At 39.1% G+C, this 27,484-nt stretch overlaps 1 protein-coding gene across 1 annotated transcript; it reads left to right on the plus strand.

Moving 5' to 3' along the window:
* The first annotated feature begins 553 nt into the window (after positions 1-553).
* LOC100017428 (GTPase IMAP family member 8-like) lies at positions 554-20,660 on the plus strand. The gene is given in 7 exon segments (XM_056799898.1): positions 554-1,015; positions 7,002-7,059; positions 7,962-8,689; positions 10,138-10,186; positions 15,216-15,504; positions 15,507-15,931; positions 18,843-20,660. Coding segments are annotated over 6 exon segments (2,211 nt in total). The 5' UTR covers positions 554-1,015; positions 7,002-7,022; the 3' UTR covers positions 19,526-20,660.
* The last annotated feature ends 6,824 nt before the right edge of the window (positions 20,661-27,484 follow it).

Genomic DNA, 27,484 nt, shown 5'->3' on the forward strand with positions numbered 1-27,484 from the left:
GAGAGAGAAAATATGTAAGCAACTATAGGCAAACAATATATGCAGGAAAATTAGAGAGAATCTCAGAGGGAAGACACTAGCATGAAGAGGCATGGATCAAGTAAGACTTCTTGCAGAAGGGAAGATTTTAGCGGAGGCTTGAACCCTTCAAGCGAAGGAAGCTGAGAGGCAGAGATGAAGTCTCCCCGTGTTACTGTTACTCCGAACTTCTTGTCTTCAGCCTTTATCATGCAGGACAATTTTTCATCATAATCTACGGCTGCCACCATTTGTTCAGCTGTTCCCTAATTAATGGCACCTATTTTGTTACCTTGAAAAGACTGCTGGGAACATTTGGACCTATTAAGGCATTTCCTTTTGTCTTTGAACCCCCTGGGATATATGACTAAGCTAGGGTAATTAAATCAAAGGTGCCAAATAATTTAGTGACTTTTCTTCCATAATTCTAAATAATGGCCAGATGCATTCAAATAGACACAAACAGCCTGCTACTATTGCTGGAGCTGATAATGTAAAAAACTGTTCTAACTGTATTTTGTTACACTAATTGTGATTGGGAAGGAACAGAGTGGGGGGACGACAAGGCTCATAGCTCAGACCTGCTGGAGGCAGCTCAGAGCTTCCGACTTTTTTCAGCTACCGCAGCCATCTGTCCCCAGGTTTGATTCGCAGGACCCCACATTCCAAGCATCAGGGTGGGTGGTTTTTTGATCTATGCGAGCCTGGCTCAGCGCTGTCCCCAGCCCAAACTACTTCCCGAGCACTGGAGAGACTTTCACTTTGCGGTACAGAGTTCACAAGGTTCCTTTACTTAGCCCGAGGATATATGAAGCCAGTATACGGAGCTGTCTCTGAGGGAGGAAGGAGAGAGCAAGCTGATCATCTCGTGCCCCTCTCCCAGCTGCCTTCTCTGAGCTCTTCAGGATTCATATGGAAGCTGCATTATCCAGAGGGAAGCCCAGGGAGCTGAAGGAATAGGATCCGGGCTGAGAGCGTCCTGATAACAAGAACAGAGGTAGCTTACAAGTGTCTCTGTGTGTGTAGGTTTAGAGTGTTTGAGATGGAAACATTTTGAAATTTCCGTCTGCTCAGAGGTAGCTACTGGCTGGCAGGCAGTTATAACTGGGACAATGTGGGGGCCATGATGGGGTTCACAAAAATACTTTCTCCTTCTGCTCAGTTGGAATCCTTCTAAATCAGCCAGAGCCTTTCTTTCTTTTCACAAAGAAAACAAGCGATTTCAAAAGCATATCCCTCCGCTCACATAGGAGAACTGAGGACTTCTGGAGCACGGAGATCTAAATGATTGCAGCTGAGACCTTTCTGGAGAGCTGGGCCCTTAATCTGGGGCAGGAGGAGGGGCTTAATCCCCAGGGGGGCATGCAGAGATTTCAGGAGGCTCATGGACTGGGATGGGAAAAACTCTTGCTTTATTTTCTAACTTCTGATAGCTTTCCCTTTGATTCCAAACGTAGGCAACAAAACACGATTCTGAGAAGGGGCTCATGGGCTTCACCAGCCTGCTAAAGGGTCATCAACACAAAAAAGCTAAAGAACCCTGGGTCTAGAGGGAGTAAGGGGATCCTTGGCTCTGGGAGGGCATGAGGAGACGATCCATTACTTGTTATGGGAAAGGGTAGAGGAAATGACTTATTTTTTTAAACCCTTATCTTCCTTCTTGGAGTGGTGAGGTCTAGGCAATGGGGATTAAGTGGTTTGCCAGGGTCACACAGCTGAGAAGTATCCAAGACCATATTTGAACCTAGGACCTCTGGTCTCTAGGCCTGGCTCTCAACCCACTGGGCCACTCTGCTGCCCACTCTCCCCCAAATGACTTTGCTCCAACGTTCTTTGCTCTAACAATTTTGTACTCCTTTTTCTCACTTTTTGATCAGCAGTTTAGGGGAGAGAAGAATGGAGGTTTGACATTGAAAGATTAATGCTTATTGAAGATCAGTTAATTTCTTGGCTGCTGCAATCAACAAGTTTCATTTTGGACTATGTGTAACTTTTTGTTCAAAATGAAACACTAAGAATTACACATAGTTCAAAAAGAAACACAGCAGGGCAAACGGGAAATAAACTCTTCTTGGGGGTGGGGGGTGGGGGGAAGCTTGGAGTCAGGAAGGCATCAGGGCAAGTTACTTAATACTGTTTGCCTAAGTTTTTCCATCTGTAAAATAAACTGCTGGCAAAACCATTCCCATAACTCTGCCAAGAAAACCCCAAAGTGGGTCAGAAAAAGTTGTAAATAACTGAAAAATTACTAAAGAAAACTGTGGGGGGCAGCTGGGTGGCTCAGTGGATTGAGAGCCAGGCCTAGAGAATCGAGAGCTTAGGTTCAAATGTGGCCTCAGACACTTCCCAGCAGTGTGAGCATATTCTAAGACAAGGTAAAAGGGGAGAGAGAGAGAGAGAGAGAGAGAGAGAGAGAGAGAGAGAGAGAGAGAGAGAGAGAGAGAGAGAGAGAGAGAAACAATGTATGACAAAAAGTACCTGAGTGAATGAATAGAACTCTCTCCACACCTTATTAAACACTAGCTTTTTGCCAGACAAGGGGATTACAAATACAAAAACAAAATAACCTCTGCCCTCAAAGAGGTTTCACTGAAAAAAGAAGGAAGGTTTTTTTTTTTTTAGCATTTGCTAAAAGCTAACTAGGAGACTGGCACCATGCTAAACACTTTATATTCTATCCTTATAACAACTGAAAGTAGATGCTATTATTATCCTCATTTTACAGATGAGGAAACCGAGACAGAGGATAAGTGACTTGAACAGGGTCATACATCTAGAAAGTATCCAATATGTAGGATGTGAACTCATTCCAGGCCTTGCACTTTATCCACTACTACTCCACTCCTAGGAGGCTGCTACCCCATACCAGAAGAGGTGCTATTCCACCAGATCATTGGCTACTCCACCATCCTTTGGGCTACTCCAGCAGCCCCAAGGCTACTCTATTAGCCTCCAGGCTAATCCATCAGTCCCAGGCTATTTCACCAGCCTACACTATCATATTATCTAAAAAACTTCTTATTCTTCTTCAAATAAAATTATTTTCTTACTTCTGGATTGAACAGAGTTTGAGCTTCCTATACTTGGGGCAAGCCCCTGCCACAAACGTGGGTGTGTTTCTCCCACAACACTCTTAGTTCTCCTCCTACCTATATGATTGCTCATCCTTAGTCTCTTCTGTTGGATATTCATCCAGGTCAAGCCAGCGAACAGTAAGTGTTTCACAGGACTCTGTCCTGGGCTCTTTTCTCCCTTTATCCATCCCCAACATTTCTTCTGACCTCCAGATTCACATTCCTGTCTACTGAACATTTGAAACGGGATGTCCCATAGATATCTTCAACCCAGTATGTCCAAGCATCACCATCATCCCAGTCACCCAGATTCACAAGCTGGGCATTATCCTTAATGCCTCTATCTGTTGGCTATCCAGCATATCCATCTGTTGTCAAATTCGGTTGTTTCCACCTTCATAAAATCTATTCAGTAAATTCCAGTGACTCACTTCCAGGATCAAATTTTAAATCTTCCATTTGGCTTTTGAAGCCTTTAATGGTCTGTCATTTTCTAACCTCTCTCTAGCCTTCTTAAACATTACTCTTTATGTATCCTATGATGGGTAACATTGTCTTTTTTCTAATTCCTTTCACAAACATGCCATCTCCCAAATCTGTCATTTCATGTCTGAGATTCTCTTCCTTCTCATCTCATCTCCTGGATCCTTTGAGACCTCAGCTAAACATTGTCTTCTCAAAGAAACTCTTCCTAATCCCTCTTAATTCTTGTGCCTTCCCTCTGTTGATTATCTTTAATTTACCCCAGTTGTAGTTCCCAGTACCCAGTAGAACCCAGTAGTTGGTTCAGATATAGTTATTAGTATATTGTCTCCCCTGTTACACTGAGTTTCTCAAGAGAAGGAACTAGATTGGCCTCTGCCTTTCTTTGTATTCTCAGCACTTGATAGAGGTCGTGGCACATGGCAGGTGCTTAATAAATGCTTGTTGAGTTGATACCTGGTAATAAATTGTCTATATCTCTCACTTAAAGGATAACCTTCCCAAATTTAGAAAGGCTCATTATTGGAGGTATCAGTATTGCGGGTTTTTCAGTCAAAGCAATTTTTGAAGACCATCTTCTAAGGCCTGGAAAGGTCATCAACTGCTTGGAAGTAGAAAACCTGTCACTGATGAATAATATATTTCATAAGGAATAAAATAATCAATTTGCAAGACCTTATTGAATATCTACTAAGTGTCTAGTACTAGACTAAGCATTATAAGGGATACTTGAGGAACAATGCAAGATGCTATTGTTGTTCATCATGCATTTTTGAGGAGGACCAGTAACATAATGGGGTTATCTTGACTTGTGAGTGGATTAAGTGAGGCAGAATTGCACAAAGTCATCAGTCTCTCTCTCTCTCTCTCTCTCTCTCTCTCTCTCTCTCTCTCTCTCTCTCTCTCTCTCTCTCTCTCTCTCTCTCTCTCTCTCTCTCTCTTCCAGCGTTGTTGAAGTCCAGTGGTGAAACAAAAACAAGTTGACTAGCAATGGCCTATGCTACAGTGGATGACCTGGGCATTTTTAATGTCTGACCAAACTTTAAATGCTTCACAGCACCTTCATGGCCACTAGAACAAACTGATCTCATCTACCCATTCCTCCAGAGAAGTCTTCATCTGCTTGGAGTAATTGGCTCCCTAAATGATAGCTTGGTCTGAGGTCTATTGGTTACCCTAAATTGAGTTTATCCCTCCTGCCTGGACAGTTTTACTGGGGTGTGGCTGCACATGCTATAGCTTCTTGGAGCAACAAATAAGTGTAGAGTGGAAAGGCAGATACCAAAGGTAGATGAGCAGCCCTGAAAAGGGCCTTGCAAGTCTCCATACTAGAGGTGCTCATCCTCCCTGAACTCCCAATTTATGAATTTATGAATACTATGTATTGGTTCTAAGGCAGAAGAGTGAAAAGGGCTAAGCCATGAGGGTTAAGTGACTTTCCCAGGGTCACACAGTTAGGAAATGTCTGAGACCAGATTTGAACCTAGGACCTCCCCTCTTTAGGCCTGGTTCTCAATCCACTGAGCTACACAGTTGCCCCCTGGGAATATAATTTTTGTCTTAGTTCTTGGATCTAGTGATAAAAATAGGCAATATTTAAATATATGTTAAAGCTAATTGATAGCTTCATTAACTCCAGGGCTTTCTAGCTAGAATTACCAGGAAAATCTTTTCACCCCTTCCAATTTCAATTATATACTTCTGTATTCAGTCATTTACAGTGGCATCTAATTGCCTTTTACATGAGGATTTTGACAACTAACAATCAACCTCTCTACTTGACCTACTGTTGCCTTCTTCCAACCTCATCAATTTTCTCATATAAGACCTTCTTTCCATCCAAACCAACCTACTGGCAACCTCTTACAAATAGCTAATACACTTTTTCATGTTTTTATTCAGTTCTTCCCCAGCTTACTGTCACTTTCAAAACACGGGTCAAAATATGGTGGGTTATTTCCTGTGTTTTGCATGGTGCTGGGCATCATGTAAGCACTTAATAAATCCTTATTAGCCTTGGGAAAAAGAGAATGATTGCTTCCAAGGATAGAACCAGTTTACAGTATAAACTTAGTTAGAAAAGCTTGCTGAGAGAATAACAAAGGAAAATATCATCATTCACCACATAATACAGAGAATTAAAAATTGATGAAAAGAAAGCTTGTTAAGAGACTCAAGAGTCACTCAAAATGCAAAGATAAACAAGGAAGGATATAACATGAGAGAAAAACAGTATAAGATCTTCAAAGTTTTTTGGGGTGAGTTGGGAGAGTCAGGGATTATATGATCTTAAACACTAAAAGCTTTTCAGTAAACATAGCAGGACCCAAAATGAGGATTCTCTATGTAAAATTATAACTCTTCATTTCCAAGCACTTTATGTATACACACATATATAAACAATTTGCATATTAATAGCCATAATGTTAAGAAAAACAAGTTTGAATGACTTCAGGACTTGAGGGTGATCTAAGTTGAAAGTTGCCCTGAGAAAATCAGCCAGGAAAAATGCCAAGGCGCCACAGACAGATAAGCTTCTAACAGGAGCTTGTGCTGGGGCCATCCAAGGTCCCTGATAAAACTTCAGCACCGAGACCCCAGGTGCAAAAAGCAACTTTCAACAAAGGTTATTCATGAAAAAGTATTTAAGCCCCAGCCTGTTAAAAGCAATTTGGAACTCTGGCCACAGAGGTTCCCACTGATGCGCATATCAGTTCAATAAATGGCCTTTCTCTGCTTGTTTGCATTGTTCATGGACTTCCACGGTGGGGGGTGAAATCCTGGACCTTAACAGACTCTACACAAAATTTAGTAGGTAGATGAAGCCTGTCTCCCATTTCTTGACAGAAATATGATAGAGTAAAGTTATACATAAGACATTTCCAGTTCTGGCTAGTCTTCTGTTTCACTTGACTATTATGTGTTTACTCATTTTTTCATGCAAAGAAGGGATCCTTTTTGGATAGAGGGAAGGAGAGGGTGTCATAGTTTGCAATGACAGAGCTACAAAAAAACCCAAAAAGCCCTTGATCTCTTGATATCATCAAAAGATCTATCCAAAAGGACAAAATAATATATTTTAATTCCTAAGTATGTGCTGAATTAAGGGGCAATCATATATGTTAAAATTATTTCAAACAGATTTTCTGGACAACATTTTGAGATATTACTATATGATAATATTTAGAGCCAGAAGGGATTTCTTGCCAAACTGAAATAATGCTATATCTTTAACAATAATATTCATTTAAAATGTTTCACGGATTTAAAAAGTTTTCTATCTGGGGAAGAAAGGGGTCCTAGAAAATACAAAATGAGACCTTTGGTCAAAAATGTTTGTAAATTACTGTGCCATCTGGAATAATTTGTAACTGGAATAATCTGATGCCATGTTGGATATCTTTTTCTCTCTTCCCTTCAACCCAGAAATTTCAGCAAAATACAGACATGAATCTTCCAGAAAGGCTCATATATAAACACCCAGGTAAGAACAAGATTACCTTGTTACAGATGACCTTTATCATAATAGTTTGCAATTCATTGCTACCACAAAATAACTATGTTATTTTCCCTTTTCTTGATCTCTTTGGGGTATAGAACTAGTGGCAGTATTGCTGGCTCAAAGATAATGCACACTTTTGTAGTCCTTTGGACATCGTTCTAAATATTTTCCCAGAATGGGAAGACCATTTTCCATTTTTCCATCTTCTCTCCAGCATTTGTTATTTCCCTTTTCTGTCATACTAGCTAGTCTGATGGATGTGAGGGGGTGTCTCAGTAATCTCTGTATTTTTCAAAGTTTCTGCCACAAGGCTCTGTATGCAGCACTTTTTCATAAATGTTTGTTGATTTGACTTAAATGACAAAACATTTCACTCACCAAGACAGGGCACTCAATCTCTCTTTATAATAAATCATTATGAATGTGTCTTCTAAAATTTCTCTACCTGTCACAATGCCTAGCATCAGTCTAACTATATAATATATTGCCTAATGAATGCCTTCTGAATGAAATTGAGGTGTAAGGAAATATATCATGTGCTCTCTTATTATTCTGTTGACCTGGTGAAAGTCAGAGGAAATGGTTATTAATTGGTCATTTTTATGCTAACAGAGCCAAGTTTTTTGACTTGAATGACAAGATACTTCTTTCAATGGGGTAGGGCTCTCTTGCTCTACCTTTATGATGTTAATTTTTTAAGTGTCTTCTTTTTTTACCCATCACAGTGCCTAGCTCAGATTTGGTCATATCTAATAGATTGCTTGATGAATGCCTTATGAGTGGTATTGAACTGTAAGAAAGTTGCATATACTCCCTTCTTACATTGATAACTTAGTGGAAGACAGGAGGAATGGCTATCATTGGGTCCCTTTTTTCCCTAACAGGTCCAGCTGACAAGAGTCAATTGCAGAGGAGGGAACCAGAACTGGACTCTAGATCCTCAGAACTAAGGATTCTCCTTCTTGGGAAACATGGTGCAGGGAAGAGTGCAACAGGAAACAGCATCCTGGGAAAGCAAGTGTTTGAGTCCAAATTCAGTGACTCTCTGGTGACTAAAACCTGCAAGAAAGAAAGTGGAATTGTGGGAAAGAGGAAGGTTGTGGTCATTGATACCCCTGATCTTTTCTCTACAAGATTCTCTACTGAAGACAAAGGAAAAGAGGTCAGGAGCTGTATTACCCTCTGTTCCCCTGGCCCCCACATCCTCCTCTTGGTGACCCCTCTTGGCCATCACACAGTGGAAGATGAAAGGATAGTGAAGGGCATTCAGGAGATCTTTGGAGCTGAAGCCACAAAGCACATGTTACTTCTGTTCACAAGGAAGGAAGATCTTGAAAATGCCTCACTTCTGGAATATGTTGAAGAAACTGATAATGCATGCCTCCAGGAGCTAGTTCAGAACTGTGAGGGTCGGTTCTATGCTTTCAACAACAGAATAGGTGAAGAAGAACAACATATTCAAGTTCAGGGTCTCCTAGAACAGATTGAACTGTTAATGAAAAATAAGGGTGGCCAGTGCTATGCTGAATTTATGAATGGAGGAATGGAAAACAATACCCTAAATCCTAAACCGGAAATATTATCACAACCATCATGTATCCAAGAATGGAAGGTAAGAGCCTAAATCTAAGAATTCTATTGTTCATAATAATTTCTCACATTTTATGATGCTTTTCACTCTAAAAAAGTGTTTATTAAAGGATTTAGAAATCCAAGAGGATCTTAGAGATCAACTCTAGTCCAATCCCTTCATTTTTATAGATAAAGAATTGGTCACCAGAGAGGTTAGTTGACTTGTCTTATGGGACAGAGGAGATTCTATTCTGGATATCTGAATTATCTTTGAACTTCGTGGTTTGGGCTTGCCAAAGGAATTTTGGGGGGTTGTTTGTTCTTATGGAGATCCATAATCCAGAAGGATATGCCCTTAGAGACTATTCTGATATGTTTGATTTTGCTCCTTTTTTTTTACTAAAAATCTGTGTGTATGTGTGTGTGTGTGTATGATGGGAAAAATGCACACACTGAATCCTTATATATTGGTAATACTAACATTGCCACCAAAATGGGGGTGAGGGAAACACAGGAGAGAGAAAGAGAGAGAGAGAGAGAGAGAGAGAGAGAGAGAGAGAGAGAGAGAGAGAGAGAGAGAGAGAGAGAGAGAGAGAGAGCGCCAGTTCTTTAAGAGCCATAGAATGTTTGGTATTAATCCCAAGAGACCTGTGCCATTGGATGGGACACATGACCAGAGAGGTGGAAAGAAGATGGAACTGTGGGAAAGAGCTACTCTTTCTCCTTATTACTGAATAGAAACAGACAACTGGCCAGGAATATCCTTTTTGTAATTAAATGTAAAATGAAAGAGTCAGATTGAATGATGCTTAGGCAAAAGTAAACTACTGTAGAACAGAAGCTGTGAAGGATAGTGATAAGAATAACAGCCATTGCATGTGGAATCATTGGGTATTCCTGCCACATTTCAGAGCCCTTCATAGTATATGATAATGAAGGAAGAAATAGCTACAAGCAAAAACTTACAGGAATGGAAGTGTTTGGAACTACCTCATACAGGCTCTCTTCTTTTGCCAGTGGAGCCAATAGTAAGAGTAGCAGATGGAATCCAAGACTGATTTTCTTTCTGTGCAAGACTAGTTGACCTTGTTCTAGGCCAGGAATTTTTACCCTGGGATCTGTGAACTTTAAGAAATATTTCAATAACTGTTTTTCAATACACTTGGGCTCCTCTGTGATCCTACACATTTTATTTTATACATTTAAAAACATTATTCTGAGAAGTGATCTGTAGGCTTCACCAAATTGCCAGAGGCATTTATGGCACACACAATAAAAGATTAAGAATCCCCTTTCTAGGCTCTTAAACATTTGGGGAGAGAAATACTATGGGTATATATTGCTTCTATTTTTAACTTCTGGAACAGTAGTATGCACTTCAGAAGCCTCAGATATTGATCTTGTAATTAAAATTTTTTTGGAATTTTCATTGTTTGGAGCAAGATAAATTTGGTGATTCACATGGGATGCTTCATCCTTATTTTTCAGACATGTGCAACTGAAATTAAAACTCAGCCAAAGGAATCCAGCTTACCTGGTAAGACTATGTTTTGAGTCCTGTTCTGTTCCCTTTGTCTGTGTTAGAATATCTATTCAGCAAAGAAAAAGTAGAAAGAGGGACCATCTACCCAGATAATTTAATCTCCCCAAAGCACAATAACAAAATCATAGTTCATATTTCTGTAACAGCAGCTAGGAAGTGCAATGAATAGAGTGCTAGACCTACAGCCAGGAAGACCTTAGTGCAAATCTAGCCTGATCCTTCCTAGCTATGTGACCTTGGTTAACTGCTCTCTGCCTCATCCTCCTAAACTATACAATTGGAATAATAATAGCACCTATCTCTCAGAGGTGTGAGAGGTAATTTTTACAAAAAGCTTAGGACAGGACATTGCATATAGTAGGCATTTAATAAGTATATATTTCTTTATTTCCCTCTTTAATATAATAAATGAAAAATCATTTATCAAATGATTATTTTTATGCAATGAAAAGGTAATTTAAGTACAAAAAAAAGATAATAATAGTTATTTAAGAGACTCTGATGTGCTTTTCCCAGAGCAAGAGAAATTTAAAAGAATGATAAGCAGAAAGCAAAACACATCTAAAAAGAATTTTGGAAAGAGTATGTATGTAATAGTTAGGATATCCTTTGATTAGATATATTAAAGAATATACACATTTTTGAGCAATTTGATCCCTTTACAAAAATTGTCATGTAGTAGGGCAAAGATCAATAATAAATAAATGTACCCACAAATAAATTTTTTCCAACTCTACAAAGTAATACTTTGGTAGCTTGATTGGTATTACAATGAATATGCAAACTAAATCAGATAGTATTGTTATTTTATCATATTGGTTTAAATGCAGAAATATTAAATATTAAAGATATTCTTTAAGTCCCATAATGTAATAATATAATATTTTGTTCAGAACAGATGTGAAAAATAAACATATCTAAAGTAAGTACTAAGTAAGACTAAGTAAGGATACCTTAAATAATGGAGCTAAAGTAGAAATCATTGAAAAAATAACTATGTTAAAGAGAGTAACAGTATTGTTTGTATCCATCAATCCTTGGAGGAAAAATAATAATATTCAAAATATACGTTAACAAAGTAGAAAAAGGACTAACCAACTTTGTTGAATTTAGAAGCTAGAAAACAAACCTTTGAGGGGGGAGGGATGGAGTGGGAAGTGGGGCAGCTAGGAGGCTCAGTGCTTTGAGAGCCAGGCAGGAGGTTCTGGGTTCAACTGTGGCCTCAGATACTTCCTAGCTTTGTGATCCTGGGCAAGTCACTTAACCCCCATTGCCTAGCCCTTACTACTCTTCTGCTTTAAAACCAATACAGTGTTGTGGTAGGATTTGGGGTGAGGAAAGAACAAGAGGGACATATAAATAAATTTTCAAATTTATTGTTTGAGAAGGGTAGGAAGGAAAATGGGTTTAGGAGTAAACTTATACTTAATTTAAAAGATAATATCTATTAATTATCTAAACTACATTACTAAGCTAAGTATTAACTTTCCAAGTCTCACACCAGGAGTCCAGTCAAATAGGGTCAGGATCTTTTCTTCAGTTGGTAGATGTCCAAGTAGGTCCAGAGATCTCCTTACTGATACTGCCAGCAGCCAGATCCAGAAAACCTCTTTCCTCTGTGGGTCACAGGAGAAATTCTCTTCAAGTCTTAGGTCCTTCCAGGAGAGCAGACTCAGAGAAGAAGTACCTTTGGGCAATAGAATTTTCCCAGATCCCAAGGCTCAGGCTCCCATGTGACCCTTAGTCACATGCTCCTGTCAATCATTCTCTAAGGTTTGCATCTCTTAGTTTTTGCAAACCTTTCATCCTTTATTACAATAGTAGTGATTCTAAGATAGAAAGTAAGGGAGAAAGAAAGAAAGAAAGAAAGAAAGAAAGAAAGAAAGAAAGAAAGAAAGAAAGAAAGAAAGAAAGAAAGAAAGAAAGAAAGAAAGAAAGAAAGAAAGAAAGAAAGAAAGAAAGAAAGAAAGGAAGGAAGGAAGGAAGGAAGGAAGGAAGGAAGGAAGGAAGGAAGGAAGGAAGAAAGAAAGAAAGAAAGGAAGGAAGGAAGGAAGGAAGGAAGGAAGGAAGGAAGGAAGGAAGGAAGGAAGGAAGGAAGGAAGGAAGGAAGGAAGGAAGGAAGGAAGAAAGAAAGAAAGAAAGAAAGAAAGAAAGAAAGAAAGAAAGAAAGAAAGAAAGAAAGAAAGAAAGAAAGAAAGAAAGAAAGGAGGGAGGGAAGGAGGGAGGGAGGGAGAGAGGAAGGGAGGGAGGGAGGGAAGGAAGGAAGGAAAAAAGAAAGAAAGGAGGGAAGGAGGAAAAAAACAAAGAAAGAAAGAAAAAACAGGAGTAACACAGATCAAGAAGGCATAGGTAAAACTAGAAATAAAATTGTCAAATTTATAGAGCTAAGAACTTGACAATACCAACTAAATGAATAAAGCATCTTCTTATTTGGTAAGCAAGACAGACTAAAAGAAAGACAGAAAGAAAGACAAGGATAGAGAAAGATCAATTTAAATGACAAAAATATAAGTCAGCAAGTCAACAAGCACGTATTAAGCCTTTACTATGAGCCAGGCCCACTGATGGGCACTGGAAATACAAATATAAACAGAAAGAAAAGTTTTCCCTGACCTCCAGGAGCTTATATTCTAATAAAGAAAGATAATGCATAAAAGGAAGCTGAGATTCAAGGGGATGGGGAAGAGTACCTGTGTGGAGGAATGGTGGGTAAAGAAGTCCAGGGAGTCAGATGAAGAGCTAGGAGAAGAGTAAAGGAATAAGCACTGATGACCTGGGCCCTTCTTCAAAATGAAGGAACTCACTAATAGAGAGATCACAGGAGTAGAGGTATCTTCCAGGATGAAAATGCTACTGAAACCTGGAGGAAGAGTCCAGTCCAGAGGGTTAGAAGCAGAGGCAGGAGAGGAGTGAAGGAATTAATATGGTTCTCCTGTCACTGATGCCGCTTTAATATAATCAAAAACATCTCTCTTAATCAAGAGCTAACTTTAATTGTAACGGGAAAACATTGAAGCTGTCCCAAGAAGTATGGAGCAAATTAGGATGTTCCCATCTTCTCATTTTAGAAATTCTTGATATAGTGATAATGCAGAACAAGATTAAAGATATAATGATCAAAAGAGAAAACTTTTACAAAATTCCCAGTTACATAATGCTTTACTTAGAGAATTCCAGAGAATCAACCCAGAAACTAGTTAAGACTATTATTAGAGAAGAAAGGAATAAATGAAATGAGCATTTATTAAGCATTTACTACATATTAGGCCCAGTGCTAAGTACTAGGAATAAAAATATAAGCAAAAAGATATTCTTATTTGTTTTCTAATAGGTGGAAACAACATGGCAAAGGGAGCTGAAAATGAGGGATAGGGTGGGTGGGGTAAAGGAAGTATATAAAAAAACAAATTCACAAAACCCATAATAATTTCTATAGTGATTAAAGAGAAAACCAGCAAAAAAATAGGAGGTCACAGAAAGTAAAGTTCATTTAAATCAACTGGAAATCTCATAATATTCCAAGGGATTTCTGGGCTCTCTGACACTTTCCAATTATTTATAGAAAAATAGGTTGGTGACATGAACTATTTGGAGATTTAAATTTATCTGTATGATACCATTTTACTTGGGAAGATACTGGAGGACATGAGGGATGACTACTTTCTGCTATTAGATTGGCTAGATGATGCTTCACTGGACAAGTACAAATTTCAGTACAGCTTTGTCAAATATGTGGATGATAGAATATCTCAGCTGTATCTGAACGCTGTCTCTAAGAAGGTAGACGCATTCACCATCTAATCGAAGTCAGAGAAGTTCAAGAACTGAAGATATTTCAAAAGTTCAAGTAGAAATTGGTGAAGAATCATGCTATCACTGAAAAATCTCTTCACACCTTCACCCATCAGTAAAAATGATGGAAACCACAGAGATGAGAATCTGATCAGACCTTACATGTGCACCAAAAGTGATGTTTGCTGGTCCAAGGAATTCTTTTGGCTATATAGTGACACAACCCTCAGTGTCTTGGGTAGTATGGTATAGTCAGAGGGGAAAGGCATCTAGCCATTCCTCATGTCATTCAGTGACATTCCTTCTGCACAGCTATAATTTCAGTGACCTTCAAAAGGATTTCATGGAGATTGGAAAGTTACTACCATATTTGTTTCCTTTAAGTCAGATGCAGAAACTGAAGCAAAAACATAGTAAAAGCTCTACTCAGACATATAGACAATCGGTAGTAGAGTGAGGCTAAGCACTCAGGTCTCTCAACTCCAAATTCATTGCTCTTTTCAACACCTTGCTTGTCTGATAACTGGATTCAATTTTTGAACAGGATAAAATCCTTTCCCAGAATTGTTGGAGTTTCTAATGCCCCATTAGAAGAATGGAGAAAGGATCATGCAATGATACCTTAAATTCATCATTAGTTATTTAGATTCCTGTCTTATGAGACTACAGATGCCATGTAAATAGGAGAATTCTTTTTAAAAAAATATTTACCTTCCATCTTAGAATCAATATTGTGTGTTTATGTGTTTCAAGGCACAAGAAGGGGAAGAGTGACAATGAGGGTTAAGTGATTGTCCAGGGTCACACAGCTAGGAAGTGTCTGAGGCCAGATTTGAACCCAGAATCTTCCATCTCTAGTAGGCCTGGCACTCTATCCACTGAGCCACTTAGCTACCCCAAAGAATTCTTTTAGTTAAATGCTATCTCTCAAAGTATATGGCACAAGACTCTGCACACTAGTTTTAATAGGTGTTTGTTTTTTCACTTGAATGACTTCATTCAATGAGGTAGGACTCTTGCTCTACCTTTATGATGTTAATTTTTTAAGTGTCTTCTTTTTTACCCATCACAGTGCCTAGCTCAGATTTGGTCATATCTAATAGATTGCTTGATGAATGCCTTATGAGTGGTATTGAACTGTAAGAAAGTTGCATATACTCCCTTCTTACATTGATAACTTAGTGGAAGACAGGAGGAATGGCTATCATTGGGTCCCTTTTTTCCCCAACAGGTCCAGCTGACAAGAGTCAATTGCAGAGGAGGGAACCAGAACTGGACTCTAGATCCTCAGAACTAAGGATTCTCCTTCTTGGGAAACATGGTGCAGGGAAGAGTGCAACAGGAAACAGCATTCTGGGAAAGCAAGTGTTTGAGTCCAAATTCAGTGACTCTCTGGTGACTAAAACCTGCAAGAAAGAAAGTGGAATTGTGGGAAAGAGGGAGGTTGTGGTCATTGATACCCCTGATCTTTTCTCTACAAGATTCTCTACTGAAGACAAGGGAAAAGAGGTCAGGAGCTGTACCCTGGCCCCCACATCCTCCTCTTGGTGACCCCTCTTGGCCATCACACAGTGGAAGATGAAAGGACAGTGAAGGGCATTCAGGAGATCTTTGGAGCTGAAGCCACAAAGCACATGTTACTTCTGTTCACAAGGAAGGAAGATCTTGAAAATGCCTCACTTCTGGAATATGTTGAAGAAACTGATAATGCATGCCTCCAGGAGCTAGTTCAGAACTGTGAGGGTCGGTTCTATGCTTTCAACAACAGAATAGGTGAAGAAGAACAACATATTCAAGTTCAGGGTCTTCTAGAACAGATAGAACTGCTGATGAGGAAGAAGGGTGGCCAGTGCTACGCTGAACTTAGTATGAATGGAGGAAAGCAAGAAAATACCAGAGATACTGAGGCAGTTGTTACCAAAAGTACCAGGTGCTCTGGAATAGAAGGTAAGAGCCTGAGCTCAAGAATTATTGTGATCCTAATAGTCTCTCACAAATTTATCTTTTAACTCCAAAAAGAATTTATCATAGGATTTAAAAAATAAAATGGGTGTTACAGACAAAAGAGTGGTTGCCATAAACTGTGACCGCGAAAATATGGGTTTAAATCAAAAATAAGTGGTCGCCATGGGAAAAATTCCCAAAAATGAAATACCCAAGTCAGCTGGGTTTTATGGAGATTTTAATTAATACAAATGAAGGAATTAAGGAAAGGGAAAGAGACAGAGTAAGAGGAAATAGGAAAAGGCTTTAAGAGAGAAATTAAGTCAGTCTTTAATCACTCACCACAAGATCTTTCCAGTCAAAACTCTATAGTGTTCTGAGAGAACCTCCAGTTCAGCTCCTGAGCTCAACTATTCTGAACTCCCTTCAACTGGTTCAGACCGCTCCTTTTAAAGAGAATTTTCTCCTATGTCATCTCCCCTAAGTTTTCACATCTACCAATCACAGTAGATATTTTCCATTCTTAATTCACATGTTCTTTTGTTAATCACCTTCTCTGGGTAGACTAAAAGCTTCACACCTCTTTTGTTAAACTTGCCTTTTGTTTGCTTGACCTTTTAGTGATTAATTTGACCTTCATAGGTACTTAGCACCCTTTTGTATTAGATCTAAAAATAGACCTAACTTAAGGGCTTGGTCTCACTATAAGTATGGGTTGGTGACTTTTTCTCATTGTTCAGTAAGGAGTTTACAACTTTATCTTCCCCTAAAGTTTGCCTAAGTATGGATGGAGTAATTTTAAAGTTCCCAATACATTCCTGATCAAGTACCTCCATTGTTTAAATGGAGGAAGACCTTAACCTTAAGATAATGTTCCAAGGTAGAGTTGAAAATTTTTAAGATTCACATGGGTCCATTGTAACTCTTCACTTTAATGATGAGCAACTAACTGATCACTAGAGAGATTAGCTGCCTTGACCAAGGACACACAGTCACAAGTAGCAGCATCCTCTGCTCCAACATCAGTGCCTTTCCCACTATATGGCATTCCTTCTGCACAGCTATAATTTCAGTGACCTTCAAAAGGATTTCATGGAGATTGGAAAGTTACTACCATATTTGTTTCCTTTAAGTCACATGCAGAAACTGAAGCAAAAACATAGTAAAAGCTCTACTCAGACATATAGACAATCGGTAGTAGAGTGAGGTTAAGCACTCAGGTCTCTCAACTCCAAATTCATTGCTCTTGTCAACACCTTGCTTGTTTGATAACTGGATTCACTTTTTGACCAGGATAAAATCCTTTCCCAGATTTGTTGGAGTTTCTAATGTCATTTCCCTGGAATATCACCTTTGGGGGATTCCAAGATATTAACGTAGTAAAATAGAACTTACGCTAACATACAAGTTATGATAACTGGAACATGTTGGCTTTGTCATGAAATGAAGTTGGGAAATTGAGCAAATCACTTCCCTTTTGGAGGCCTCAGTTTCCATGTTTTAAAAGAGGGGGATATTTAGGCTATTGAGTATACTCCCTAGAGTACTGAAGCTCAGGAGGACAGTGGGATTTTGAACCTCAATCACCCCCTCATAGAATCTTTGGGAGTTCCTAGCACAGCTAAGAGACCTTCACAAAGAATCAAACAAGAATGTAGAAAAAATTCAAGGATATCTGAGAGGGACGGCAGATGTACAGAGTCTTTATAGTGATAACAAGCCCTACTCCCTTCACTGGCAGGATCAGCAGGAACATTTATGAAAGTCTAGCTGGACTTTCTTTAGGATCTGAAGTGTTGAGTGAGCAGGTTCCATGAGCTTAGGCTGGTGCTATTTGTCCACTCTTGTGATTTGATTGTTTTAGTCATTCATGTCTGACTCTTTGTGACCCTATTTGGAGTTTTCTTGGCAAAAGTACTGAAGTGGTTTGTCCCCTCTCCAGATCATTTTACAGATCAGGAAACTGAGGCAAACAGGATCAGATGACTTGTCCAGGGTCAAACAACGTATTATCTGAGGTCAGATTTGAAATCAGGGAAATGAGTCTTCTTGACTTCAGACCCAATACCCTATCCACTGTGCCACCTTATTGCCATGTCTATAGGTTACCCCACCAGAAGACAAACTTCAGGTTACTTCAACAAAATATTTTGCAGTAATATAATTAATAGATTATAACCAAACCCCACTGTAATGCCTCAAAACCCTAATATAATATGCCAGTGTATCAATTGTTCCTTTGAAACTCCTCCATAATGCTTCTTTGCCTGACTGCATTACTGCATTAGATAGGGCACAGGAATACTGAATTAACTCAAGCATTCTCTTTCTTGAATTACACAGAATGAAATGAACTTTCCTATTGCCTGTCAGATAGAGAAATGACCAATGAGAGCCCAGACATTGAAGTGTGCACATTTGGGGAGCCCATTTCTGGAAATGTGTAATATGGAATGAAGGGATCCAGCTCTCCATTTTAGAGCATGTGCAGCTATAGTCTGGGGTATTTCCTGTCTGTTTACTGGTTGGTAGGAAACGGGGGGGGGGGGGGGGGAGTGAGCCACAAATGAGAGTGCATGCAAAAGGTCTCAGGGGAGAAACTCATTCTCTTTCCTTCCTGCTAGATACAATGACTTTCCAAGCTTCAGAGACTGAGATACAGGCTTGCCAGCAGGTATACATACTCCCAGGACAAGTTGCTCATCAGCAAGTATCCCTATTAAATTGGAAATAGGAGAGTATATCTTTGGCCAGAGAAGGAGGAGAAAGAGATTAGAGGAGATACATAAACTGGATCAAGAGGAAAGAGGTGAAATCCAGCAATGTAGCACATGAGAAAGAGAGAACACAAGGTCAGCGGCATTTCCAATGAGGACATGATTGTAAATCTTTCTTCATATGTTTCTTCCCACAGATATGGTGAACCTCATCCTTGTAGGGAAAAGTGGGACTGGAAAGAGCTCTACAGGGAATACCATTATTGGAGAAAAGCATTTTGTGGCCAAACTTTCAACAAAACCAATCACTAAGACCTTTCAGAGCAAGCACAGAACCTGGAAAGGGAAAAATGTTGTAGTTGTTGATACGCCCTCCTTTAACTTTTCCCTGGAGAGTGAAGATATTCTTTTAAAACCAGAAGAAGATGTATTTCGGAACCTTTGTTTGTCTCCAGGAGCCAAAGTTTTCATTCTTGTTGTTCAGCTGGGCCGATTTACTGAAGAAGATGAGAAGTCCGTCAGGGAACTGGAAGCCATATTTGGACCAACAGTCACTAAGTACATGATTGTGCTCTTCACCAGGATTGAAGATCTAGGGACTGAGACTTTGGACAATTACATCAAAAATGCAAAAAATAAATCTCTTCAAAGGCTAATTAAACAGTGTGAAAAAAGATTTTGTGGTTTTAACAACAAAGAAAGTGGCCTGGTCAGGGAAAAGCAGGTTAATGAGCTTTTGGAAATGGTGGATAAACTAGTCCAGAGGAGTGAAGGTCAAGATTATCCTGCCAGTGGGAATCCTGAAATTTATACCAATAAGATGAAAGCTCTCCAGAGGAAGGAAAAGTTATTCATGCGAATAAAGAAAATAATACATTGAAAGAGTTCCTTTTTTTCATTATCCAGTTGGTTCTTGCTGCTACTGATGACTCATAAGTCAGGACATAGGGTGAAAATATTCTTGGGGACAGTCAGCTAGATGTATATATTGGTTAATAATAATGCCAGAGTGTGGCTAGGGACAAATTGTAAATAGAGGATAAGAAATTGAAATGAGTTTTGAGGAAGCAAGCTAAGGGACAAAATAAGGTTGTGAGTTGGAGTCATATAGGTTAAGTTGGAAAGAGTCTGGACATACATGAACTGACAACTGGCAAAGCAACAATCATTTGAAAAGGAAACAAGTATCAAAGAACAGACCAAGGAAGGAATAACTTGAAAGTGCAGGGAGACAAGAAAGAAGAGATGTGTGGTTATTTTCAGGACACAGGAAAATGAGCAAAGGGATAGATCTAATGCAATAGTAATGAAGAAATACCTTTATCATAGAGGACATTTTTCTTCTTCAACTTAAGAATGGTTCTATGGATGCAGAAAACCATTACAATATGGCTGTCTTGGGCCAAGCAGATCATGGAGAAGACTCACTCGATACATCAGATATATGGATGGAAAAAAGATCACCTTCTGGAAGAAACATCCTGACATAGGTAGAAATTTTAATTCCACTTTTTTATTGATTATGTCCTATATTAGTGTGACCTGTTACTCAAAGATCATTTGCATAAGACTCTTCTTTGATAGAGAGTGATTATTCCATGCTCCACACCTGCAAAAAGGGTAGAATTGGTGAGAGCTTGGAAAAAGAAATAATTTGTCTTCAGATTTCTAGTTTCAAAGGAAGAAGACATGGGATTCCAGATTCTTTTCAGGTTCCCAAAGGGAAAGAAAGATGGAAGAAGCTGACATATAGAGAAACTGACACCTTCTATCATGTCCATGTCCCCAGCTTTTTTACAGAGACCCTTTAGAGAATTTCCAATTGGGTGAGATCTGAGACTCTCTCTCTTGCTCCCAAAGGGAGAGTTCCGTCAAGCTACTTGTATAAGAGATACTCTCATATGTATACTTTTTTTCTGATTTCTATTTCTTGTCAGCTTAAATAAATGAGTTTATTTGCCATCTTCTTTATGTGTTCTTTGTGGAAGAGGTATTTGGTGGGGAAGGAATCAGGCTTTTGGATATATAGTTTGAAAAGCTACCAACTAGGAGCTTAGTTTGAACCTAAAAATAAATTTCCATGAGCCAAAATTATTTTTTTAGGAGGGAGGGAGGTATAATTTTAGCCTGGTACTATTTTCTGAGAACAGAATGCCAGCCTCTGGCTCCAACCACATGTTCTTCTCCTGGTAGGAATCATATCTTTAAAGATATCTGTTCTTGTCTCCCTGTGAGCCGCAATTACACATACTCATACAAACACAAATAACCTAAATGGATAAAAACACATCCATGCACAACCTTATATTTTAAATAATTGCATTTTTATTGCAAAGGCATTCAGAGTTGAGTTCTAGGTCTTCTCTATGTTTGTGGAGTCTCTTGTGCACTCCTGAAGTTTATGGTTTTGGTAGCCAGTCAATCAGCCTTTAGGAAATGTTTGTGAAACACTTACTATGTTCTAGGAACTGTTTTCTCCATGAATACAGGGAACACTCCTCTTCCAAACTTTTTATCTCCCTCAGCACTTAGTACACTCCTTTGCTTAGGATAAGTGCATAATAGATATTGTAATCAAGGAGGAATGACCAAAAGCAGAATAAAACCTGAAATTTAAGGAAGATGGATCCAGGAGATGCAGATGGAACATTCAACCAGTGGGGGAAGGGAGAATTGAGAATTCTGTGGAAGATTCAAAAGCAGAGCTGTTGGCCAGAGTTGGTGCTGGTCACTCACTCTCTCACCAGAAACTGACAAGAGTTAGGGAGGAGAGTGGCTCTTCTACCTGGCTCTTGTGATGTGGAAATCACTTTTAAATTCACACTGTGCTGAAGAAAAGTGTTTTGCCCTTGTTACTGAAGATCACTCTGGATCACCATTTCAACCTTGAAAGACAGTTTGATCCCACCATCTAAAAGTAGCCATTAGGGAGCCAGTTGGCAGAGTTTCCTTGGTCCCTCCACCCTCTACCCCGTCTCCCTATCTTTCTTTTCCCAAGACATAAATTAGTCATTTTAGTTTACAGAGGACTGTCTCTAAGTTTTGTAATAGGAGGGAAGATTTCGAAATTCAAAGGAGAAAAAGGTTGGGAGGGGTTGACTCACCTTCTGGTCAGGTCAAAACTCCATTAAACTTGTCCAGACTAGTGGAGGAAGAAGGAAGGTGCTACCTAAAAATCAGTCCCCAAGAGTAACTGATTTCCTGGTCCTAGCATCTTTCCAGCAGCCCCTCTGTCTCTCCCACAATTACACTATATTTAATAAATCAATTTAACATTGCCTTGACTATCAGAAATCACTTTCCTCTTCTTTCCATCATCTCCTAATCACGCCTGGTCAGGACCAACTTGCATCTATCTACATGTTTGTGTCAGTGACATAGAACTCCTCATTCCCAGTTGGTGATTTTTTTTTCACTATACATTTTATAGAATTGGTGAATAAGCAGACAAACCTAGAAAGAGTCCAAGAAATAAGTTGCAAAATTCTGAAAGAAGTGTCAACCTGGATTTTCCATTCCTAACTTTGTCCCAATCAGTATGTAATGCTGATTGCTTATCTGGGCACCCATTTCCTTAACTATTGGACTAGATCAGTGATGGCTAACCTATGACGTGTGCTAAACATGGCACACAGAGCACTCTCTGTGGGCACATGCCCCCTCCCCACCCAGTTTGTTACTAGAAAGTAAGAGGAACTTGGGTGGAAATGCTCCCCTCCCTCTCTCCAACTCTCCTGATGACATTTTTTTTCACATCACCTGCCCCACTGCACAGTAGCCCAATGGGACTACAAGGGATAAAATGGAGAGCTTACAGGCTGCAGATCTGGAGGGGAATTGAGTTCTTGGGCCACTATCTTCCCCCTCTCTACACTCTATGAGGACATTCCTTACTTCAACCACCCCTCCACACAACAGCCCAGGTAAGGGCATACCTGGCACTCAGTGTGGGGATCCTCCCCTACACTGTTTGTGGTCTCGGGGGTGGGTGGATATGGCACTTGGTCTGGGGATGGGTTGGGATGGGGAAGAGGTTTGCCATCACTGGACTAGATAATCTCAACAGATCTCTCAGGCCCCATGACAGTGTGTTTATTGAATATTATGTGCTCAGTAAGAAAGCAGGAAGACAATCAGGCTAATTCAGAAAAAGGAAGCCTGGGATATTTGGAAAGTAAGTAATCTATTCAAGTTTGATTTCTAAGACTATTTCAAATGTCATTTTGCTATTGAATGTCCACCTTTTTTCACTTACTCTTAGGCTCAGATTGGCAGAGTTGGTCACATTGAGTTATATCTTGAGTTTCACTACTCTTCAGAACACATTATTCCATTCCTTCTTGAATTTTCTGGTTGGGGTATAATAGTCATATTATTTTAACTTCCTTTTCTTTATATTTAAAAGTCTATTTGTTGATCATAACTCTCCCCTTTCCTGTTTTTAAATTAATCAACAAAAACTGAAAACACCCCTATTTAACACTAAGTAGGAGAGGTCTACAAGCCACTTACTAAAGTGGGTGACAACTCCAGAAGTGACTTACCACCCCCAGGGCAGTGCTAAGCAAACTTAAAGACTGCAATTACCATCTGTAAAGTGGAAGAAGGGGCAGGAAATGATGTGAAAAAAGGACTATAAAAGGTCCTGACCTTCCTGTCCAAGAGGTCTTCAGCCTGAATCTGGGTCTTGGAGGATCTTGGACTGGGACTGCAGCTTGGAGCTATTACTTGGGACTTCAACCTGGGACTCTCTGGCTCTTGGACTACTTCTGGTAAAGCTGTTCCTGGATCTTTTCCCTTTGGAGTTGCAGCTTGGATGAGTGAAAAACTCACCCTCCTTTCCTGGCTTCTAGAGAGATTAGTTCGAGAGATGCCTTCCCTTCTTGGAGGAGGCCATGTGGGTTGAATGCTTATTTAATTTACCACCAAGTCCTCTATCTGAGGGGTTAACGAGCCCTGCCTGGGTTGAGCTGGGGACTAGAGCAACATTTAAGGTGATAAACTAGAATTCTTCTCTTCCCTCTTTTACATTTCTCTACTTTCACTCTTTCCACTTTTTTGTAAACAAACTATTAAGTCAATTTGACTTGAGCTACAATATTTTAAAATTTGCAACCATAGTATTATCTTAGAATTCTCATATATTTTAGCCAAAACCTTAATTAAGTTCCTTATAATTTTCAGACTTTTTTCCCCAATAAAATTGTTTATTTTAACCACTTTGTGCCTTGGAGTTTGCTACCTCAGTTTTTTTTTTTTGGGGGGGGGTTAGGGGTTGGGGAGGTTATCTATGAGTTCTATCAATTGGTGCTTTGTTTTCTTTGTTCAGAATTTCTGGGCAATTTTCTTCTATTATTTTTAGGGATCTTTTAAATTGTCATGTTCTTCTTTTGGTTGATATTGTATTACCTTTAAAAAAATAATTTATTTAAAAAGATTTTTCCATGTTTACATGATTCATTTTCTTTCCCTCCTCTCTTCTCTCCCCCCTCCCAGAGCCAACAAGCAATTTCATTGGGTTGTACAAATGTTGTCACTTGATATCTATTTCCATATTATTCATTTTTGCTATAGAGTGATTTTTAAGGCCTATCCCAAAATCACATATATATGTATATGTACGTGTATGTGTGTGTGTGTGTGTGATAAGTGATGTAATATGTTTTGCTTTTGCATTTTTACTTCCATAATTCTTTCTCTCAATGTGGATAGCATTCTATTACATAAGACCTTCAGGAATGTCCTGGCTTGGTGCATTGCCACTAGTAGCAAAGTCCTATGGAAGACAGAAATTGAGAATGATTTTGTAACAGCTGAGTGAAGACCTCTCAATCAAACAAGAGGATTCTGATTTGGAATGTTACCGGGAAAGGCAGTTTGGAGCCAGACCAATTGTGGATGGGATGTTCTCCTGGTTGCCTTGTACCGAGGAAGGAAGGAGCTGATTTTTCTCTTGGACTTTGGAAATCAAGCTGGAGGTGGCCTGGTGATTTTCAAGGCAGAAAAAAGAAGGACAATAGTCCATATATCTCTCTAACTTGCTCTGTTTATGATAGTGACTGAACTGTCAGACCTATCAATCATTCCTCTCAATTTTGAACTTTATCCCAATATCCCCCAACCTGTAGTATAGGGAAATCCCCAACCCTCTTACCTTCATTCTCTACCCTTTACTGTGTTCCCCAAGTGAACCCCTTACTTAAGATAAGGAAGAGGGAAGCATTTTCATTTGAGACACCACAAGCTCACCCTGAGTGATTTAGAGTCAGAAAAAAGGGGGGAGGGGAAGCTGAAGAGGCTGAAAAAGAGGGAGGCTGGGAGAGAGGGAGGAAACAGGAGGAAGGGAGGTTAAAATAAAAGTAGATAACTGCATGATCTGTTAGTCATCAATTACCCATCAAATATATTCTAATATTACTATCTATTACAGTCCATTGCATTGGATTTTTCCACAATGTTTTACTTTCTGTGTACAATGTTTTTTTGGTTCTGTTAATTTCACTCTGCATCAGTTATTGAGGTTCTCTAAGTTCATATGGAAAGCCTCCAGATCATCAATCCTTACAGCATAATAGTATCCCATCACCAGAAGATACCACTTTGTTCTGCCATTTTCTAATTGAGGGATACCCCATCATTTTCAATTTTTTTTTTGCCACCACAAAGAGCACATCTATAAACATTTTTGTACAAGTCTTTTTCCTTATTATCTCTTTGGGGTACAAACCCAGCAGTGCTATGGCTGGATCAAAGGGTAAACATTCTTTTAAAGCCTTTTGCACGTAATTCCAAATTGCCTTTCTGAATGGCTGAATTAATTCACAACTTTACCATCAATGCATTAGTGTCCTAATTTTGCTACATCCCCACCAACATTTATTATTTTCTTTTACTGTCATATTGGCCATTCTGCTAGGTGTGAGGTGGTACCTCAGAGTTGTTTTAATTTGTATTTATTTAATTATGAGAGATTTAGAACACTTTTTCATGTGCTTATTGATAGTTTTGATTTCTTTTTCTGAAAACTGCCTATTCAGGTCCCTTGACCATTTGTCAATTGTGGAATGGCTTGATTTTTTGTACAATTGACTTACCTCCTTATAAATTTGAGAAATGAGACTTTTGTCAGAGGTTTTTGTTATAAGAAATTTCCCCCCAATTTGTTGCTTCCCTTCTAATTTTGGTTGCATTGGTTTTGTTTGTACAGAAATTTTTTAAATTTAATATAATCAAAATTATTCATTAGTGTTTTCTATCTCTTGCTTAGTCTTAATATCCTTCCTTTCCCAAAAATATGATAGATACTATTCTATGTTTACTTAATTTGTTTACTATTTCCCTCTTTATATTTAAATCATTTATCCGCTCTGAGTTAATCTTGGTATAGGGTGTATAATGTTGATCTAAGCCTAATTCCTCCCATACTGTTTTACAATTCTCCCAGCAATTTTTGTCAAATAGTGGATTCTTGTCCCAAAAGCTGAGATCTGAGTTTATTGAACACTATTTTTCTACTGTCATTTACTCCAAGTCTATCTCACTGATCCACCTTTCTATTTCTAAGTTAGTACCATATGTCATGTTCTTCTAATAGACTATAATCCTTAAATTGTCTTTATACAAACTGTCTTTGAGATCAATGTTTGTCTTATGAGGAAAGTATGCTTTCTTTTAATGTGACTTTTTTTTACTCCTTTTCTTCCAGACTGCCCTTCATTTCCATGTATCTGCCATCCCAATTGGTTATCCTTTCTCTTGTTTAGTTCATGAAACTTGCCACTGTGGATTCAAGTTTTTCTATATTGTCAATTATTTCTGTTGTGCAAACCATAAATTCTGCTCTCATAATTTTTATTTCTTTATTAAACCATTCTGGAACTAAATACTGAAGTTCCATGCTCTTTTGGGAATTCACAAAATCCCCTGCCTCATCAGGTATGCAGAGGCATTTTTCTTATGTTTTACAGAATTTATCCATAGATGCCTGAAGGCTTCTATTAGATCTGGAGCCATCATTTCATTCCACTGTTAAGGCTTCCCATGTTGGTTTGCCTATTTATGTTCAAGATCTTTGAGTTTCATTTCCCCTGAAATCTTTGGTAATTTTAGTTTCCCCACTCCTTTTTTTCCCTTGCTGATCACTTTTTTACTCTCTCCCCTCTGATGACAGTATCGCTAGAGTTTAGATTTTAAGTGTCTTAGTCTCCCCCGCTCTCTGGGCAATTTAAGGTTCACCATCCTAGGTCTCTGCCCAAAAGACTTCTGGGGGGATAGAGTTGGTCTTGCTAGATTTGGGGTTCTTTTCTTTGAGTTTAGGGGGGTGACAAATAATTGATTTGATTATTTTGCCCCATTTTCTCTGTTTCTTAATGTTGGGAACCTAAAGGAAAGCAAGGTAGGAATTGCTAAGCAAATGCTTGTTAGTGATTAGGGAATTCTAGTCTTCTTTACTGTTAATTTATTGAATTTTTACCTTGTTTGGTTCTTGGTTTCTTAGGGTCTAAGATAGTAATGGCAAACCTTTTGGAGATGAAGTGCTACATCCCACTACTCCCCTACCCTCCTCTGCCTTACCTCAGAAATAGGAGGGAGGAAGGATTCCCATTGGGCTGCTGGGTGGGTGGGGCAGGTGATGAGAGGCATGTGTGGAGAATGGGAGGAGAGTGGCTCAAGTGTTCTTCTCCCCTCCACCTCTGCTACCCTCTGAGAGCTATGCTTCTCTCCAATCCCACCATGGGAATCACCTTCACCACAGACACAACAGGCTGCCATCCTTACCATACCTTCATGCAGCATATGAATGAACCCTGTCCCCCAACACCTTACCCTAGACAGGGGA

This window comes from Monodelphis domestica, chromosome 5, assembly GCF_027887165.1.
Source record: "Monodelphis domestica isolate mMonDom1 chromosome 5, mMonDom1.pri, whole genome shotgun sequence".
NCBI classification, from domain to species: Eukaryota; Metazoa; Chordata; class Mammalia; order Didelphimorphia; family Didelphidae; genus Monodelphis; species Monodelphis domestica.